Here is a 21,408-nt window from a genome sequence, read left to right on the forward strand (position 1 = left end):
ATGGCCATTTTTGGACCAAAACCATGGGTTAACCCCTTTGGAAAAATGTCAATTTTTCGACTTTTTGAACTTCTTGTTTTTATAGCTTAGAAAGGCGTTTTTTCGTTCTAGAATATCATAAAAGACATTTTCCTGGCCTATATTGCCTAAAAAAAAAAAAGTTGGAAAAATGGCCATTTTTGGACCAAAACCATGGGTTAACCCCTTTGGAAAAATGTCAATTTTTCGACTTTTTGAACTTCTTGTTTTTATAGCTTAGAAAGGCGTTTTTTCGTTCTAGAATATCATAAAAGACATTTTCCTGGCCTATATTGCCTAAAAAAAAAAAGTTGGAAAAATGGCCATTTTTGGACCAAAACCATGGGTTAACCCCTTTGGAAAAATGTCAATTTTTCGACTTTTTGAACTTCTTGTTTTTATAGCTTAGAAAGGCGTTTTTTCGTTCTAGAATATCATAAAAGACATTTTCCTGGCCTATATTGCCTAAAAAAAAAAAGTTGGAAAAATGGCCATTTTGGACCAAAACCATGGGTTAACCCCTTTGGAAAAATGTCAATTTTTCGACTTTTTGAACTTCTTGTTTTTATAGCTTAGAAAGGCGTTTTTTCGTTCTAGAATATCATAAAAGACATTTTCCTGGCCTATATTGCCTAAAAAAAAAAGTTGGAAAAATGGCCATTTTTGGACCAAAACCATGGGTTAACCCCTTTGGAAAAATGTCAATTTTTCGACTTTTTGAACTTCTTGTTTTTATAGCTTAGAAAGGCGTTTTTTCGTTCTAGAATATCATAAAAGACATTTTCCTGGCCTATATTGCCTAAAAAAAAAAAGTTGGAAAAATGGCCATTTTTGGACCAAAACCATGGGTTAACCCCTTTGGAAAAATGTCAATTTTTCGACTTTTTGAACTTCTTGTTTTTATAGCTTAGAAAGGCGTTTTTCGTTCTAGAATATCATAAAAGACATTTTCCTGGCCTATATTGCCTAAAAAAAAAAAGTTGGAAAAATGGCCATTTTTGGACCAAAACCATGGGTTAACCCCTTTGGAAAAATGTCAATTTTTCGACTTTTTGAACTTCTTGTTTTTATAGCTTAGAAAGGCGTTTTTTCGTTCTAGAATATCATAAAAGACATTTTCCTGGCCTATATTGCCTAAAAAAAAAAAGTTGGAAAAATGGCCATTTTTGGACCAAAACCATGGGTTAACCCCTTTGGAAAAATGTCAATTTTTCGACTTTTTGAACTTCTTGTTTTTATAGCTTAGAAAGGCGTTTTTTCGTTCTAGAATATCATAAAAGACATTTTCCTGGCCTATATTGCCTAAAAAAAAAAAGTTGGAAAAATGGCCATTTTTGGACCAAAACCATGGGTTAACCCCTTTGGAAAAATGTCAATTTTTCGACTTTTTGAACTTCTTGTTTTTATAGCTTAGAAAGGCGTTTTTTCGTTCTAGAATATCATAAAAGACATTTTCCTGGCCTATATTGCCTAAAAAAAAAAAGTTGGAAAAATGGCCATTTTTGGACCAAAACCATGGGTTAACCCCTTTGGAAAAATGTCAATTTTTCGACTTTTTGAACTTCTTGTTTTTATAGCTTAGAAAGGCGTTTTTTCGTTCTAGAATATCATAAAAGACATTTTCCTGGCCTATATTGCCTAAAAAAAAAAAGTTGGAAAAATGGCCATTTTTGGACCAAAACCATGGGTTAACCCCTTTGGAAAAATGTCAATTTTTCGACTTTTTGAACTTCTTGTTTTTATAGCTTAGAAAGGCGTTTTTTCGTTCTAGAATATCATAAAAGACATTTTCCTGGCCTATATTGCCTAAAAAAAAAAAGTTGGAAAAATGGCCATTTTTGGACCAAAACCATGGGTTAACCCCTTTGGAAAAATGTCAATTTTTCGACTTTTTGAACTTCTTGTTTTTATAGCTTAGAAAGGCGTTTTTTCGTTCTAGAATATCATAAAAGACATTTTCCTGGCCTATATTGCCTAAAAAAAAAAAGTTGGAAAAATGGCCATTTTTGGACCAAAACCATGGGTTAACCCCTTTGGAAAAATGTCAATTTTTCGACTTTTTGAACTTCTTGTTTTTATAGCTTAGAAAGGCGTTTTTTCGTTCTAGAATATCATAAAAGACATTTTCCTGGCCTATATTGCCTAAAAAAAAAAAGTTGGAAAAATGGCCATTTTTGGACCAAAACCATGGGTTAACCCCTTTGGAAAAATGTCAATTTTTCGACTTTTTGAACTTCTTGTTTTTATAGCTTAGAAAGGCGTTTTTTCGTTCTAGAATATCATAAAAGACATTTTCCTGGCCTATATTGCCTAAAAAAAAAAAGTTGGAAAAATGGCCATTTTTGGACCAAAACCATGGGTTAACCCCTTTGGAAAAATGTCAATTTTTCGACTTTTTGAACTTCTTGTTTTTATAGCTTAGAAAGGCGTTTTTTCGTTCTAGAATATCATAAAAGACATTTTCCTGGCCTATATTGCCTAAAAAAAAAAAGTTGGAAAAATGGCCATTTTTGGACCAAAACCATGGGTTAACCCCTTTGGAAAAATGTCAATTTTTCGACTTTTTGAACTTCTTGTTTTTATAGCTTAGAAAGGCGTTTTTTCGTTCTAGAATATCATAAAAGACATTTTCCTGGCCTATATTGCCTAAAAAAAAAAAGTTGGAAAAATGGCCATTTTTGGACCAAAACCATGGGTTAACCCCTTTGGAAAAATGTCAATTTTTCGACTTTTTGAACTTCTTGTTTTTATAGCTTAGAAAGGCGTTTTTTCGTTCTAGAATATCATAAAAGACATTTTCCTGGCCTATATTGCCTAAAAAAAAAAAGTTGGAAAAATGGCCATTTTTGGACCAAAACCATGGGTTAACCCCTTTGGAAAAATGTCAATTTTTCGACTTTTTGAACTTCTTGTTTTTATAGCTTAGAAAGGCGTTTTTTCGTTCTAGAATATCATAAAAGACATTTTCCTGGCCTATATTGCCTAAAAAAAAAAAGTTGGAAAAATGGCCATTTTTGGACCAAAACCATGGGTTAACCCCTTTGGAAAAATGTCAATTTTTCGACTTTTTGAACTTCTTGTTTTTATAGCTTAGAAAGGCGTTTTTTCGTTCTAGAATATCATAAAAGACATTTTCCTGGCCTATATTGCCTAAAAAAAAAAAGTTGGAAAAATGGCCATTTTTGGACCAAAACCATGGGTTAACCCCTTTGGAAAAATGTCAATTTTTCGACTTTTTGAACTTCTTGTTTTTATAGCTTAGAAAGGCGTTTTTTCGTTCTAGAATATCATAAAAGACATTTTCCTGGCCTATATTGCCTAAAAAAAAAAAGTTGGAAAAATGGCCATTTTTGGACCAAAACCATGGGTTAACCCCTTTGGAAAATGTCAATTTTTCGACTTTTTGAACTTCTTGTTTTTATAGCTTAGAAAGGCGTTTTTTCGTTCTAGAATATCATAAAAGACATTTTCCTGGCCTATATTGCCTAAAAAAAAAAAGTTGGAAAAATGGCCATTTTTGGACCAAAACCATGGGTTAACCCCTTTGGCAAAATGTCAATTTTTCGACTTTTTTGAACTTCATTTTTGGACCGAAACCATGGGTTAACCCCTTTGGAAAAATGTCAATTTTTTGACTTTTTTGATCTTCTTGTTTTTACAGCTTAGAAAGGCGTTTTTTCGTTCTAGAATATCATAAAAGACATTTTCCTGGCCTATATTGCCTAATAAAAAAAAGTTGGAAAAATGGCCATTTCTGGACCAAAACCATGGGTTAACCCTTTTGGAAAAATGTCAATTTTTCGACTTTTTGAACTTCTTGTTTTTATAGCTTAGAAAGGCGTTTTTTCGTTCTAGAATATTATAAAAGACATTTTCCTGGCCTATATTGCCTAAAAAAAAAAAAATTGGAAAAATGGCCATTTTTGGACCAAAACCATGGGTTAACCCCTTTGGAAAAATGTCAATTTTTCGACTTTTTGAACTTCTTTTTTTTACAGCTTAGAAAGGCGTCTTTTCGTTCTAGAATATCATAAAAGACATTTTCCTGGCCTATATTCCCTAAAAAAAAAAAGTTGGAAAAATGGCCATTTTTGGATTAAAACCATGGGTTAACCCCTTTGGAAAAATGTCAATTTTTCGACTTTTTGAACTTCTTGGTTTTACAGCTTAGAAAGGCGTTTTTTCGTTCTAGAATATCATAAAAGACATTTTCCTTACCTATATTACCAAAAAAGAAAAGTTGGAAAAATGGCCATTTTTGGATTAAAACCATGGGTTAACCCCTTTGGGAAAAAGGCCAATTTTTCGACTTTTTGAACTTCTTGGTTTTACAGCTTAGAAAAGCGTTTTTTCGTTCTAGAATATCATAAAAGACATTTTCCTTACCTATATTACCAAAAAAGAAAAGATAGAAAAATGTTCAATTTGTGACCAAAACCATGCGTTTACCCCTTTGGAAAAATCTCAATTTTTCGACTTTTGGAAGATTCCGAAATTCACTTGCCCGGCCTATTTTGTCTTATAATCTAGAAAGGCTTTTTTTTTCTTGATCATTTTTATAGAGTTTTTTTTTTGCCTGAAAAAAAATGAAAAAATTTTAAATGTGTTGTCTATATAAGATTCATATTTTTGTAGTCTAGAAAGTGCTGTTCTCTGTGTGTTACTTATTGAACATGTCTTAAGTAGTCTAGAAAGGCCTTTTTTGTATGTAGATTTTTATCAAATAATGTTTTATGCTCTTTCTTAGCCAAAATGAAACGATGAAAATTTTTAAAATGTTGATAGAAATCATGGGTTAACACCATTTGGAAAAATTATTTTTTGACTATATTATAAGATCAATATTTTTATGGTCTAGAAAGGCTTGGTTTGTATCTAAAACATCATCAAATGTTATTTTTTATTATATAAACACTAATGAAATACCAGGTGAGCTTTTGTATGAAAACATGATATTTTCACATGTGAAAATAACATGTTATCTTTACATGTGAAATATCACCATTGCTATAGCTGCATAAATAAATCATGCCTTTTACAGGAAAAAGCTATTTTAGTGAAAAAATTTGGTACATCATTAGTGTTTGTATAATAAATAGAACATCACATGGCTGCTTGTAGATACAAAATTTCTGTTCTTATGTTGAAAAAATATTTTACTTGCTTGCTGCGATCATTTATGAAAGAAAGATTTCATATCTCCGCGCCGCCATGTAATATACTGTTATGCCCTTTTAAGCCAAAGTAACACCAAAATAAAAATTCAAATTTTTGACCAAAATCATGGGTTAACTCCTTGGGAAAAATTCAGTTTTTTGTCTATGTAAGGTGGATATTTTTGTCATCTAGAAAGGCCTGCTTTCTGTCTGGAACATCATCAAACATTATTTCATGTCCTTTTTAAGCCAGAAATGAAATACAAAAAAATTCCAAATTTTTTGACCAAAATCATCCAAAAAAAAACCACATAGCCATTCTTTATGTTGTCATGCAATACTCTTTCCCTGACTGCATGCAAAGAGCATTTAAAGCATTCAGAATCACTGTTGACAGTTTTCTTTGGGGTTCAGTCCAATTGATTTGCTAGGAAGCATATTCATTTCTTCACGCCCAGGATTGCCTTACTTTACCCACAAAAACTAACGTCACAGTCAGTTTCTAGATGCATGATTGGTTTTTTCGTTACACCACAAACACAAAAGGAAAGGAATGTGGTTTGGTGCTCAGCAGCCATTTGTGGGGAGGATCATTGCTTGACAACACAAAGAACAGCTGGTTTTAACCATAGCCCATAAAATAACCCCAGCTCTATGATCCCGACTTCGCTGTGGTCCACAAAAAACACAAGAAAAGAACATGGTACAAATACAGCTATTTCACGAAAGGTTGTCGGAAAAAATGTGCATACGACAATCCCGAATGGTAATATGGGATATGATCGATACACTGTTCCTGATGACTGTAGCTGTCGAACCTACTTTTGTTGCTTTCCGTTAGCACTTGCAAACACATTTTTATGGCCTTTTGTGCCCATTCTTTTAAATTTCTCTGAAGAACAGTGAACTCAAAACCACCCACAATGCCTTACGGGATTGTCGCGTGCACTTTTTCCAACAACCTTTCTCGAAATAGCTGTATACAACAATCTTGACCTTATGTTTGGTCAATAATGACTGCATATTTATTGCTTAATGCGCCCCATGTGAGAGAATCTGAATTGTGGAATGTATCATTCGAGAAAATATCCATACAGTACCTCCCCAATGGATGGACAAATGGAATATTTTGAGGGGAGATAACACAATCTGGGAAATTTTTGAATCTGGAATCTGGAATCCGGAATTATTTTTGTTACTGGAAAAGGGAAGGTCAAGGAATCCAGAAGCCACAAACGATTGGGATCCAGGATTCAAGCTCTACTGACAAAGAGTGGAATCCAACATCTGGAATCCGGAATCCACGGTTGGATTCCCTTACAAAGGGTGATTTCATGCTTGATTCTCTCTGACAGAACACACGTATTTATTATGCATACAGGTATTCCGAATTCACCTGGACAGACGTTTCGACCGCTATTGTGTGAAATAGAATGAAATTGCTGCATGCATAATAAATGGCGCTGTACGAAAATCTCTTCAGAGAAAAGCTTTCTAGATGAATTATGTAAGTTCAAGTAACTACCTGAAAGCTCCATTTTGTACGCTGTTTCCTAGAGAATCAACCGCCAAGGAATGCAAACAAATTCCTTCTCCAGGATAAAAGGAAAAGTTCCGTACAACTTCTTCTGGCGTTTTGTCTATTTCTTTGAATTACATGTAATTTTTTCGTTCTGATCGTGAAAGGTACAACAGAATAATCGATTTCGTAGCAATCCACATTCCCGCGTTGAAATGTGTCCCATGGCACCCTGCGCGATCTGTGGATACCCCCGGGACCGTGCGACGGCCCGTGGCATTTTTCGTTTTCTTTTGAGAATTTTGTGTATCTTCTATTGTCATGTTGTGACCTTTCACATACCAAGCCACGAAGTGAACGTGCCTATTTAGGGGTGGCGAATGGTAAAATCCGAGACTCGCCGAGACCCTCTTTGGTAAAAAGTTTGGAGACTCAAAAAAAGTAAAAACGAGACTTCGAGACAGTTATCAAAAATGCTTCCGAGATTTCGAGATCCTGTTAAAATTTTCCCGAGACGCACGTTTTTCGAGGTACCATTCGCCACCCCTCTATTTCACAGCCTTAAAATGTATCGGTCCCTTTACAGACCAGAAATGACAATTTCCCTTCCCTCCCATACCCTACAACTTGTGAAATCCTAACAATTTCATATACATCAAGCCGTAAAAAGGGTAACCCTTTTTTGGGCAGAGCCTCCTGTGTGGGGCATAATAGGGAGTACCCCTTCCAACACACCCCCCGCCCCCTCCCTACTTCCAGATGCCATAGCCTCTGTTATTCACTGTTATAAGGTTGCAGAGGAAACTGAGTCAAATTAGTCCCCCACAACATGCCCCTAGTGAAATTTTGACACAAAACTGACCCAGTCTCTCGAGGGAGGAGGGGAGGGGCGGTTGGGAGAAATCCCATATAAAAGTGACAGGGATTCTCATTGTCTCCCTTGGGGGTCTAAATTGCGGATTTTTGTCTCACTCAAGGTTTTTGGCGATGGAAAGTCACTTTGCCCATTCAGGTATTACTTATAGGGCTTGCAAAAAGAAAGTTACAAAAAATGTCCTGATCTTTTAGTATGGTCTCCTTTTGAACCACACCCACATTGATCTCCCTTGGGGGTTTAATGATAATTTTTCGACGAGCATTCCCCTCACTCTTATACGGGAGTCTCCCCCTGGCCCAATCTCAACACAACCTCAAAATATTTTATTATTTCAACAGCTTCCAAAAAACAAGTTTTATTATCCATTCATGAACTGTAAATCAACAGTATCAGTTACGTTTCATATTACATACACAAATCATAAAAAATGTATAACTTTCTGCAACCATAGTTACAATGTTGTCATACTGAAGAACCTAAAGCTTGTAATCACATCACAGTCTAAGTTACTCATAGATTACATAATATCATTATGATCCCTCTAAGTTTCTACTTCACCCTAAGATACAACAACATTTGTTTTGGTTTATTTGTAAAACAAAATTAAACAAAAAATCCTTGGAAGGGTTTGAAATTCTAGAAAAAATATAATTGTTTGAACACTGCAAATACTAAGTACTCATTATTTTTTTCGGAAAATATTAGATTTCAAACCTTCTAGGTTTATGATTAACAAAAAATCAAGAGAACTGAGGTAAGATGTTGAAATGATAAGACTATGACCGTTACACAATATCCTGCTAACAAATATCCATTCATGTAAATGTTTAGGTCATATAAGACAAAATCAAGACAGAAACTCAATTGATTTTGTCTCGAGAAGTCAATTTAACACACAGAAAGAAAAGTTACTACACTTTTCAGTAACACACGTACGCTGAATTTGTTTTCATCAACAGGTGGTCTTGTTCTTCTCTGACCATATCATAATAATATTGATTCCTCAGCAACTCATTTTTTTTTACATAAATGGCTTAAAATGACTGTGAGGTTCATGACTGGAACATTTTCCTCTGTATCACTCCTGTTTCAAAGAGTTCTATATTTCCTGCCACATTGACTGACAGCAGATCAAAAATTAATGTGTCTTCTAGCAATGTACTGAACTCAAAAGTGTATAGCTGACTGATAAAGAAAGTATCAGTGGATTGAGAAGGGCAAAGTTTGAATAATTATTAATGTATGTGATGTGTGACATAACTATGATTTGTTACAATTTTTATTACAAGGCATGTTACTATTTATAATCTTAGTTGGAGGCACATTCACTCCTTTTTGCTTTTGTGCATGGTTACACATTTACCCCTCAGAAACAATGATGCTGATGATGAGTTTGTAGCATTGGGAGTCTGTGGACAAGGTCCTACGGTGTGACAATTTGTATACTAAACCTAAACCTCCACAGCTGAATACTTTCACATGGTTCTGTTTATTTTTGATACTTGTTAAAATTAAATTTGGAATTTTAAATTTAGTAAGGAATTTCAGTCTGGTAAAAACGGAAGTGATCATTTTTTTTTAAATTCCATACTTAAAATGGGGACCCACCTGGTTTAAACACACAGGAAATCAAAGACAATTTCCTACACTTACCTATTGTAAACCTATGGGGAAAAGTTAATAATAATAGTAATAATAACTATAATAATAAATTTATAACGTGCCTTTTACATGCAAATAATTATGATCAAAAGCACGTAATTGATCTACAACTATGAAAATGTATTTGACTTAATTAAACTATTCAAACAGAAGCTTGAAATGTCTGCAACCAAAGCTAACTTGAAAATTTTTCTCCCCAGCTTGTTTCTGAACCTGTAAAATGAAGACACTTCAAGGCCACATCTCAAATTTTAGAAAAATTTCATTTTCACACAAAGGTGGATTACCACTGACACTTGATTTTCATATGCATCGCTATATACGTGCAAATGTTATGTGTGCAGGACTGTGCCCTTGTGCGACCAAGTGGCAACTTCAGGCACCTTATTTTTTGCTCCAGGGTGACAAGAAAATCATAGCTTTTTAGTAGAAATCCCATGCTGAGCACCCTGGATTTCACAGGTTTAGAGCACTGGGCATCCTTCAATTTTTTCTTTGAGCACAGCCTTATGTATAAACGTAACACTTGCGTAAACAGCTATTTTGAGAAAGGTTGTCGAAAAAAGTGAACGCGACAATCCTGAAAGGTATTGTGGGTGGTTTTGAGTTCACTGTTCTTCAAAGAAATTTGAAAGAATTGCAGGAGAGGCCATGGACATATGTTTGCGAGTACTAAAGGAAAACAATAAAAAGTAGTTTTGACAGCTACAGAGTCGGGAACAGTGTATTGATCATAACCCATTTCTTCCGACAACCTTTTTCAAAATACACTGTAGCTGTAAACATAGAAGTTTAACAAGGTTCAACTACGCACAGCCTTTCATGCTTTGTCTCTATTTCATTAATGCACCTTATTTTTTTCATGCATACAGATGTAAAAATTAGGCAAAAGTGGAAATCCATCCTAGTGTGAAAAACAAAAACTTAATAATCAAACTTCCCATCGTCGAGTACCGAAATAATGATTTGGCTAGCCGAAGAAACTATTTGGGTACACAGATCTTGGATAGGCGGTCACACATGACTGTTTTATAGAACCATGCAGACGAGTGGGAGATGCTTTTGCTTGAATGGTCACACCTGATCAGATCAGGGCATTGGATCTGTACCTACATTAAATGTCTATAATTGACTGTGGATCCAAAAGAGTTAAATAACATGAATGTTAAAAGTCAAAAAAAAAGTTGCCACTACCTTTTAGTTGTGCAGTTGGAAAGTCCAAATGAAATAGTTTAAAATGCCATTTCATTCCCAAACAATACTTGCTTTAATAACTAAAAAAAAAATCTCCTTCCATTCCTAAACAAGAAATCTCCCTTAACAGTGCCAGCCCCCCCCCTTCCCCGCCCCAGCCGAACAAAGTGTGCAATGAAGAGGAAACTTCTACCATAGCTATAGGTAAATTAAGCAAGTTCTGTGGGAACTAGTCCAAACTTTACAATATACAGCACTTTCTCTTGCCATGTCTCCTTTTCCTTGTTTCAAGAGCTGCTTTTGTAGCTTCTTTAAATACATCTCTTACTCCCTCCTTTGTTTTCGCTGAGCATTCCATGTAGCAGTGGGCATTTATCTTATCACCCATTGAACTTCCTTCCTCTTGTTTCACTGGCTCCTGTTTCATCTTTTTTAATTCTCTCTTGGTGTTTTCATCATTTCGTAAATCTTTCTTGTTACCCACCAAAATGATGGGTACATTTGGGCAGAAATGCTTTACTTCAGGAGTCCATTTTTCCGGTATGTTCTCTAGACTATCAGGACTATCAATGGAGAAGCACATCAGAATTACATCTGTGTCTGGATAGGAGAGCGGACGTAGCCTATCGTAATCTTCCTGCCCTGCCGTATCCCATAAAGCTAGCTCTACCTTCTTGGTCTCCACTTCAATATCAGCCACATAATTTTCAAAAACTGTCGGCACATAAACCTCGGGGAACTGATCTTTGGAGAACACAATTAAAAGGCAAGTTTTACCGCACGCACCATCTCCCACAATGACCAGTTTTTTCCTGATGGCTGTCATCGTGTTAAATACTCACTCTACAAAGGAGAAAAAGAAGCCAGTGTTAAGTTTTAGTTCATACAATTATTTAGCTCTTCAAAAGAAGATTGTCTCCCTCACCATGAGGATAAGCTTTTGCTTATAAAATATCTCAATTACAGAATACAGTTTTCACAGATGACTTTCTTGTTACAATTTTTCTTTCAATTGTTTCAATTGTCCGTACAACCACAAGACAACTCTCTCTTTACTCTCTTTTATGGCGTATTGGGTGAGACCCCCCCATAAAGGGGTACCTTTCTCAGGTAAGGTAGGGGTTAATTTTAATTTGAAGTACAGGCCTAGAAATAATTTCCGGAGAGTCTCCAGACACAATGACCCAGACCAGCCAAATCCATTTTAGCTCGGTCAAATTTATGAGATTGATAAATAACGCTTAAAACAAGGGCCCATGATCCAAAACTGGTGACACAAATTTCCCAAAATAAAAAGTGGTTGCTTAATTAATAAAAGTGAAAATAATTTTAATTTTGTGACAGGAAGTGCATGAACTACGATGTCAGTTTCAATGCTGAATTTTAAACAATGGTTCTAGTAGCATTTCACAGATGATTTCAGATCAAAGTTCCATAATACACAGCAACTTGCTACACAACAACTGAAACAACTGAATAGCATGGAAATTTTAATTTGTCATTTTCAATACGACTGGCTGTGACCGGTCAGCATAACTGGCAAGATGAAAGGTTGACCGGTCAACTTCCCAATCAGTCCAGACATTGTCCGTTGACCAGCCATTATTTCGAGCCCTGAAGTATACGAAAGGGTGGGTAAATCTGTCATTTCTTTCTGTAAAAATGACCTAAAAGGGCTACGGAAGGATTTTATGGCTGTGAAAAAGTCGAGAAAACATTCAGGAATTGTGATATTATTCACATTTGAAAGACAGTGAATTTAAAACAGTTCAAAGGAATGCAAAGTTCTAAACTAGGTATGCAAATGTGGTTCCATTTGTCAATGTGAAAGGGGTACGTTTTCTGTCAAAAAATGAAATATAAAAGGGGTAAGGCCTTGGACCTTGGAGCAGCACCTCCCGTATAAAACTTTGTGGAGTACCACCCAGGCCAGAAGACAATGCATCTCATGAGAGCGTTACAATACAGTCACCCTTGTTATTACCGCCACTAAGGGGGCCATAGAAAGTGTCCAAATTACTGGGATGTCCCTATCAAGTGGGTCATGTTAAAATACACCATCTGCTTAAACAAAATACTAAACAAGATGTAACCCCTTCCCCACCTACAAGGGCAACTTTAACAGTAAACAAGGTATATCACAAGTAGCAGTGATGCCATAAAATAGAGCAATCCTACTACTGTGCTTTGAACAGCAAGAAAACTTTGCACTTCAAGATTCAAGTGCTCTAGGAGTTAAAACTGGTAATGCAGATCTAGAGTTGTCATCCCACAATTTTCATTAATCCTTTGAGAAGTAACATCATCATAGACTCCAAATGGCTGTTTATTATTACACTTGAAAAATTCTCAAGTTTAAATCTTGAGCTTGTAATCTTATAACAGTTTTACATTACACTGCATTTGGTTTTCTGGCCTTGATCATTTTGGAGGGGTTATTCAGAAGCTGTCAGTAGGTTTCATCTCCATCTCCAATTTGAGAAGTAACATCATCATAGACTCCAAATAAAAGCCAATAATTTATTATGACACAAGTGGCTAAAGTTAACCTGGAGCTTTCTTGTAATTTCATAACATTTTTACATAACAGTGCATTTGGATTTCTGGCCTGGATCATTTTTGTGGGTGATTTCAGAAGCTGAGTCAGTTACATCTACATCTCCATCTCTACTTGTTTCAGGAATGCAATCACAGTATTTACTGCTCAATATGATGACCCTTGTGCCTTCTGTTTCAACTGGAACTTGTTTGATTTCTGGAGCCTCTCTTTTGGTAACACTGCCTCTCAAATCGTTCTTTTTTAACTCTTCTTCATCTTCTTGCTCATAATCTGAGTCCCACATTGCTAGATCACCGGGGTTCCTCCTGTCTACTAGAGTTGGACTATGATCTGATCTTTTCAAAGGTGTATAGCCACGCTGTGGTCTACGCCATGAAGCCATTGGTCTGGAATAATATCTCAATTTTTCCCCTTTACAACATCCCTTTTAATAAAACTGTTAACCTACATTATGAAACAGATGGGTCCTTATACATGTGACAGTGTCATGAGGTCTCCATCCTATAGTACTTTTGACCTTGCAGATGATGTAGCAAAACAAGCAGAGGCAAAAGAGTGATGATGCACAAAATACAACACACAATCAGGGGTTTTAAAATTGAAGAAGCCAGAAGGTTTGAAAAAAATAACTGATAGTATTAAAAACAGGCTTCCACACCCCTTCTTCTAGAGCTATCTCGAAGCATGCACCCTCAGAAAATTCTGAAAATTCAACGCCTTAAAATTTGATTTCAAACGTCCTAGGCACTTAATTGAGTACAAACGATAATGGCAAATTTGGACAAGTAATGCACAGTACATCCCAAACATTTCCTAAATACTTTGAATCTGAAGCAAAAAGTATTTCTAGGTCCAGCAAATTGAATTTTACTTAAGTTTTGACAGGACCCCAAAAGTGTGATTGCTTTTGATTTTTATTCGCAGTCTTTCGTACAGATTTAATCCAATCAGAAGCCAGCTAGAAACTGTCCTCGACTTCTGATTGGTTTTAAAATGTCTGCATGAAAGAATGTGAGTTAATTAAAGGTGGTCACAATTTTGGGCTCCTTGCTGTAATACTTCACTTCCAGCTTCCAATTTAGCGGGAAAAAGTAATTGACTTCTCGGAGCAAAGTGGCCGACATGTGTTGTCGGTCATCAGTGCTTGTTGAAACCCCTGAACAATACTTTACGTATTACTTTGAGCAAAGTGCTGCACGTTAAACAAAATTACATGGCTTATGTAACATAACAAGGGTGATAAAAAGGAAAGGAAAATAAAGGCAGTTTTAGCGAGGCTCACCAACCAGTGAAACAAGAAATAAAGGTTCCTATTTTCACTAAAACATTTGTATGTTTATCTTCAATATTTCTGTGCCATTTATTACGAAACTGTAAGTGGCATGTTACTTTCCACTACCACAATTTCTATCATTTTGGCCCCAATTCACTTAAGACATTCTTGACACCTAGGAAAGAGGAGTATTTTATCAGGGTGGAGATCTGGTAGTATCAGTAAAACTGTGGTCAGCCCTCAAAGTGACCATATTTCTGAGGGTGACCCCTTTCATATTTTTAGGGAGAGTACCAGGAACACAGTTTCCATTCCAGATTATACACTTAACTTTGTTCCTGTTGTCTTTAGTTGCTTCTTTGTGAATGATGCATTAATTTCTTTTATTTTGAAAAAATACCCTGTCTTTCACATTAATTAATTTGTGTTGTTCGAAAGTCGTTTTCCATTACAATTTTGTGATAATTCAAGTTGCGTTAATTTCCAAATCCTTAATTTTTTTGTTGGGAAATAAACATATTAAGAACTTGTGCACTGTCTATTAACGGTCTCGTAATATTAAAAAAGAACGAGAATTTGATCACCTGCAAGCACAGAAAAATTCTTAGCTCAGTGGTCTACAGTCATAAACCTCAACAAGTTTCTATTGCATGTACTTTGACTTTCACAGAGGTGAAAAATAAATGGACTTCTCATAAAGAAGTTTTTTCCGATAGTGATCAATGGTCGCTCACTTGGGTCATCTGATTATTTGGGATGATTGATTGAGAAATCTCAGCCAATTCCCAGCCCTAGCTAGAATAATAACAATTTTTAATGCAAAACACGACTAAAGGCACAAAATAATAACAGTTTTATTATTTTTACTGAACAAACTGAAGAATCAACTATATTTATGAATTTAGGTCTTTTGATTAACACCTACTACATTGCATATTACACTTACATGTCAGACAACTTCCAAACACAAGGTTTAGTTTTCCTGTAAGAGCGACATATATCCCTTTAAAATTCGATCAATTTTATTTGATTGATATATTGTCATTTTTGAAGAAAAAAAAGTTTTTGTTCATGAAAAGGTTTGAAATACTCCAGCACAAAAAGCATAACATTAGGATTTTTGTTCTCAGTATGAAAAACCTGATTTCAAACCTTTTCAGTTCACGACAAGTAGATCACGTTGCCACATAAGCTAATAACATTCAATCAAAAAATTATTCTTCAAAACAATTTTAAACAGTATTCAAAGACAGGCAAGAAATAGTCCTTATGGAGGAGATGGGTCTTTTATGTGCCAAATCAATACATTACTCCATGATAGATTCAACACTATTACAATAATGGAAAGAAACAAAAAATAACAATATTGATTTCTTTTTGTGTGAAGAGAAAGGCAAAATAGCTTTATACACTTGTCAATTAATACAACAATCTGACTTCACAGCTCTTTATTTTAGTTTATAATATAATTGCTGTAAACGTAGGCTCGATCCTGACTTGGCACAGTGTGTCTTGAGTAACAATACTAATAATTTGAATTGATATACCATAACTACAAAACTCGCAGTTGGAGAAAGCCATTCTCTTTTGATTAACACAACCCTCTGGGTGCGTAAAGGATGGGAGAAGTTTTTGTTTTCATTCAACTTAAGCGTACTATACTAAAGTAATGTTCCATGGGAACCACATCCAAACATTTTACAATATACTGCATCCCCTCTTCTTGTTCTTTTTCGGCCTTTTTAGAGCAGCCTTGGTGGCTTCATAAAAAACCTCTCTTACGTTTTCCTTTGTTTTTGCTGAGCACTCCATGTAGGCGTTGGCATTGATCTTATCACAGATCTCTTCTCCTTCTTCTGTTTTAACTGGGGCTTGTCTCATCTTTGCTAATTCTTTCTTGGTGTTCTCATCATTTCTTAAATCTTTCTTGTTACCCACCAAAATGATGGGTACATTTGGGCAGAAATGCTTTACTTCAGGAGTCCATTTTTCAGGTATGTTCTCTAAACTATCAGGACTATCAATGGAGAAGCACATCAGAATTACATCCGTGTCGGGATAAGAGAGAGGTCGCAGCCTGTCATAATCTTCTTGTCCTGCTGTATCCCATAGAGCTAGCTCTACAGTCCTGCCCTCAACCTCGATGTCGGCAACGTAATTCTCAAAAACTGTAGGCACGTATACTTCAGGAAAATTATCTTTGGAGAACACAATGAGTAGGCAGGTTTTGCCGCAGGCACCATCACCCACAATGACCAGCTTTTTCCTAAGGGGCGTCATGTTGCTGTTTCCTCAACCTTCAAAAGGACAATTGAAGGTTAACTCAACCCTTTACCTCATAACAGTGGTGATGTTCAAAACTCTAAACTTTTCCATTTACGAACAATGAAATAATGCATGATCAAACTTAACCCCTTCACTTTTAGAAAGATTAATGGTGAGAATTTTCTGTTGCTCTAACTTTTAAGTCCGTGGACAAAATCCTACTGTGTGGCCATTCAAAGAAAACCTCTAGGCAGTTCTTTTGCATGGCACGATTTGCACTTCACTTCCAAGTTTAAACATTGAAATTTTGAAGCCTTTGGCCATCTATGTGAGTGAAAGGGTTATACATGAAACTCACCAGGGTTAGTTCATCAAAAATTAGAACCACATTATAAGGGAAAGGGTTAAGTTGATGAGGAAAACTACCCGGAGCTTTCATGTCCTTTGTATTTAGGCATTATCTCAACATTAGCACTTGGTCCCTGTAAGAAAACCTTCCATACAGGATAAACTGTTTTATGATCAACAGACCTGCCAACTCTCACAACTTTGCAGCGAGTCTCACAGTCTTTTTGAAAATATCATATGCTATATTATTGAATAAAAACAGAAATTTTATGGGGAATGCTAGTGCCTGTTTAAGCCTTGATGGCACCTTGCTATAAGTTTTCTCCCTAACATGACCTCCTCCCTGGCCTGTTAGAGGCATCCAAGAAAATGTGGCATGTTGTTACCGCAGGGACCACATGTAAATCAAACTAATGTTTAAATAAACAGTTAATACCCCAAATGAAAAAAGGTTTGTTTAATCTTGATAGGGGAAAATGTAGAATCTCCAGATTTTTTGTCACAAGTCTCCAGATTTTCCTGAATCAGGGGTTGGCAGGTCTGGATCAATTCAACACCTGAGCAAATATTGAGTAGCACAGAGATATTGACTACTACAAAATGATCAGATGTAACCCACAAATTCATGCAAATAAAGTTGTAGGCAGGATGCTGATTGTGCATGCATGTTACCAGGTAATCAACCAGGTAATGTACTGTACTTTAGGAAATTGACGTGAATAAACATTAAGCCTAACTTTTTCTGCAGCATATTAGTTTTGAACAACATGTCACAGACTAAACACGTTAAAAAGGCATTATTTGGCAAAGAAAGAAATACTAAAGAGTTCCATTAGGGTTAGAGTTATACTGATGATCAAAGTGAGGATAGACAATGGTTAAGTAGCAAGGAACAAAAAGTATGCAAGATAATTAACCATCTCTGTTAAATATTTTTCATTGAAAAAGGACTGCAAGGTCATTGCTGAAAACTGTGTTTTAACTTCTACAGAATATATTTCCAAGGAAACAAAACAGACTACATGATGATATATATCATTCAAATATAATGCAACATCATACTCTATTTAGAACACCTTTCTTGAGTGTAATGACATAATACTAAAGTTTAAAAAGTATGAAAATTGGAGTAATCGTAGATTTAAGAAAATGTTTCAATAAAAATTAGGCATGTTACCAAGAACTATTTGCCCATGTATAATTGCAGTTAAAACTTCGAAAGGGTGGAGAGAACATTTTCAGGGGAAAGTATGGCTATAACCAACGCTTGATCGCAAAAAATGACGGCTTTTCATCATAATCGTGACTTGCGTAAGTTGCCGCAAAGTCATAGCTCTGTTAAACTATAGCACTCACGTTGACCAAAAACCAGCTCAAGAAACTGGGTCGGAAACTAGCTGGCATGAATATCACCAAACACAGCACTTTCTCAACTGAGGCACCAGCAAAATGAATGATATTTCTTGCGCACAGGAATGCAAGGCGGTAGCCACTGACTGGGGGTGTTTGAATAATTCGCCGGTTGGCCAAACCGTTCTAAGTTTACTTCGAGATCGCTAGCGCCCTCCTAAATATGAATATCATTATCGCTCGAAGTACCCTCTCCAAGCACATTTTCTTCCCCTCAAAATTAACACCAGTACTTACGCAAGCTATGGATTAAACACAATTTTATGGAAGGTTAGGAGAGCAAATTTTAAGCCAATTTAACAGTAGCATGTAACCTACTCGCTGAAGCAACAGCTCCATCCTTGAGTAGGTACACAGTTTGAAACATCCACAATTAAATTATATATTTGAAAGCAAAACTCGCCCAAACAGCTGTCGAAGGCAAAAGGAATAATCTAAAGACATCCCAACGGTTCAGAATTCTTGGTTTCATTTTTGGGGCGAAGCGGGACAGATTGTGAAACAACGCCGCCAAGAATTTGCTCTCCCAGTCGGCTGGAAATCGCTGCCATTCTGATGTTACCAACCGCTTTTTCAGCGCGATTAACGCCTCTAAACCTTCAACAATGAAATAATCTCCGGTCTAAAAGTATAGTAGAAGTCGTATTTTCACACATACCTTTCTAAAACCAAGTAAAGTGTCTCTCACTATGTGCCAGAACCGACGAACTCAGAAATCAGGAAATGGCCGGAGAATTGATCACCAAGCGCCAAAGCCACACCTTCAATATAGCCTATAGGGGGGTTTAGATATTCTGGGCCGCTGACTTCACACCACATTGCGGTAAAACCCAGGGGCTTGCCCTTAATTTTGATTGGTTAAAAAACAATGGATTTAACACATGAACGAACGCGACCACTTATGACGAAGGTTTTATTATAGACCAGCCATATATAAGCGATTGCCGGGTTAAATAAGATAGATTTTCACTGGCTGATGAAAGCGTATGAAAGTATCCCATCCAATGGCAAAGTTCAGTGATGTTTATAATCTCTGTCTGGATCGATCTGGTTTTCTATATTGTCTTTTCTGTAAGCTAGGCCATGAGACATTCTTCAAATACCAGGTCTTGCTGCCATTTTATAACGAAGCTTTTCATTGGACAGTAATGTGTTCTAAGAATAGACACCAGATATAAATCCGTCGAAAGCTTTCCTACAAGGCATTTGTTCGAACCACTCCGATCAAAACAAGACAGGACAGTTCAAAATGGGTAAATCGCTAATTTTCAAACCAGTCATAGAAGCAACTAATGATGATTTTATATCTTATTCTCTCGAAAAGTTCAGAAACATTTTTCGTTATTGTTCATACACTATAATCCATGCGTCCATCGGCTTGTTTCCGGTTGCGTAGGTTGCGTGACAACTGCCGTCAGCGCGGTATTTTTGTTTCCTCAAGTATTTCACAATTACGTTTCCTTTATAGGTTTAGCTGACAACTGTATTTCCTTTTTGTTGAAGTTAGCGTAGGCACCGTAAGCAAAAAAGCTTACTAATTTGGTCAAGGAAATTTTAGAGAGTTTGAAAAATCTCCACGCCTGTCTCAAAAATTGGCTAAATTTAATATTATAAATACGCTTTAAGTTTTACTTTTGCTTAGTAGTTCAGCTAGTTACACGCTTTTGTAAAAAAGTAATCTAGCCTCTTTGATCGATCTAACCATTTGTATTGTAAAAGTAGGCGTAAATCTGTTTTCGATATGTAAATTTTTTACTTACATGTGTATCTGTAAGCATTCTTCGTATTATTCTTGCTGTAAGGAGCCTTTGTCACGTGCGTTTTACAAATTGTCACGCAATGACCAACAGCATGGTTTCTGTGAACGGTCATCGAATAATCTCAAAATTTCATGACATGTGAAACCGTATACTCATATCCGCATGCAAGTTACACCGTTTAAATATAATAAAAAAACAACTTGGTAATATTTTTAGAGATATACTGGGTGTCTCAGCTGACGTGGTTGCAAAATGAAAATCGAGCACATTTGATGGCTTTTTTAACTTTTTGTTTGCTTTTTTCAGCTTTTTAAGCGCTTCATCTGCTGGGCTCAACGTGGGCTCAGACTCTCATCTAGCTTGTCTTTAAAAAAAAACAATTATCTTGGACCAGAGATTTTGGCAGCACCGATCTAACAATAAAATGTTTGTAAACGACAAAATAGCACCATAAGTAAATTTGGAAGTCAGCCGAGAAAACGACCAGTTTGCACTCCAAGGGTACAATTAACAGCGTTTTGTTATAACAATATATATTTTTAGTGTTTCTGAAAATGTATTTACTCACTACACCTGCATCGATCTCTCTAGCAACTTAATTTATCATGTCACCATAGAAACCAGAGGTGGTTAAACATCAGCATTCGTCTACTCAATGAATAATTCAATTCAAATTAGAGAAATAACTTTTGGCTAAAATTATGGCGAATATGGGAGGAAAAGGAGAGGAACGATCACGCCTTGGGAATTTTTTTTTATTTTGGAGAGAATTACAAAAATAATAGATAATTCCTGCACAAGTTTTTTTGTGTAAGGGACAGACCATTAGAAAAGCTACAGGGCAAGAGGGGTTAAAGAAAAATATATTAAAGCAAGGAAAAATTCGTTTATAGTGAAGAGGCCAAAACTTGCAAGACCGAAGTGACCAGGGAGGAAAAAACAGTCAAATTGATCTATATGAGCACAGTTACCAAAACGATTAAAACGAACAAAGTGACCAACACGAGACCCCCCTAAGAGGTACACCTATCACGTTTTTTGGGCGTTGCTTAAGTTGTCTTTCACTCCGACCTAAAGAACTATTGATTATAAAGTTACAAATCAACTGACTCTGAAAAGATAGTTTCAGACATTTTTCGCCTCAATACCCTTACAATGGTCCTTAAACCGCGACAACTACAACAGCGGTAAAGTTTAAATTATATCACAATAAACCAATGCAATGTGCAAATTTTACCCCCTAAAGGTAGGACGAGTACCCCGTCAATGTTGTAAGGAAGTCCACCACTCGGGCCTCTTGTGGCTGGAAAACAGATTGATTTACCTAAATACCGAAAACAAGACCCGGGGCTCATATTTTTCGAAG

At 36.0% G+C, this 21,408-nt stretch overlaps 1 protein-coding gene across 2 annotated transcripts; it reads right to left on the bottom strand.

The window, feature by feature from the left end:
- Window positions 1-10,568: 10,568 nt before the first annotated feature.
- LOC140923070 (ras-like GTP-binding protein RHO) lies at window positions 10,569-19,071 on the bottom strand. Of its 2 annotated transcripts, none has more exons than XM_073373131.1 (2): window positions 18,941-19,071; window positions 10,569-11,269 (listed from the first exon to the last, which is right to left on the bottom strand). In XM_073373131.1, exon 2 carries the CDS (start codon window positions 11,250-11,252, stop codon window positions 10,668-10,670), a length of 585 nt encoding a protein of 194 aa, XP_073229232.1. In that variant the 5' UTR covers window positions 11,253-11,269; window positions 18,941-19,071; the 3' UTR covers window positions 10,569-10,667. The 2 variants fall into 2 exon arrangements, with proteins under 2 accessions (XP_073229232.1, XP_073229233.1); XM_073373132.1 differs by lacking the exon at window positions 10,569-11,269 and adding an exon at window positions 15,098-16,556 and having other exon boundaries at window positions 18,941-19,063.
- Window positions 19,072-21,408: the final 2,337 nt, after the last annotated feature.

The sequence above is a fragment of the Porites lutea genome, chromosome 13, assembly GCF_958299795.1.
Source record: "Porites lutea chromosome 13, jaPorLute2.1, whole genome shotgun sequence".
In the NCBI taxonomy this organism is placed as follows: Eukaryota; Metazoa; Cnidaria; class Anthozoa; order Scleractinia; family Poritidae; genus Porites; species Porites lutea.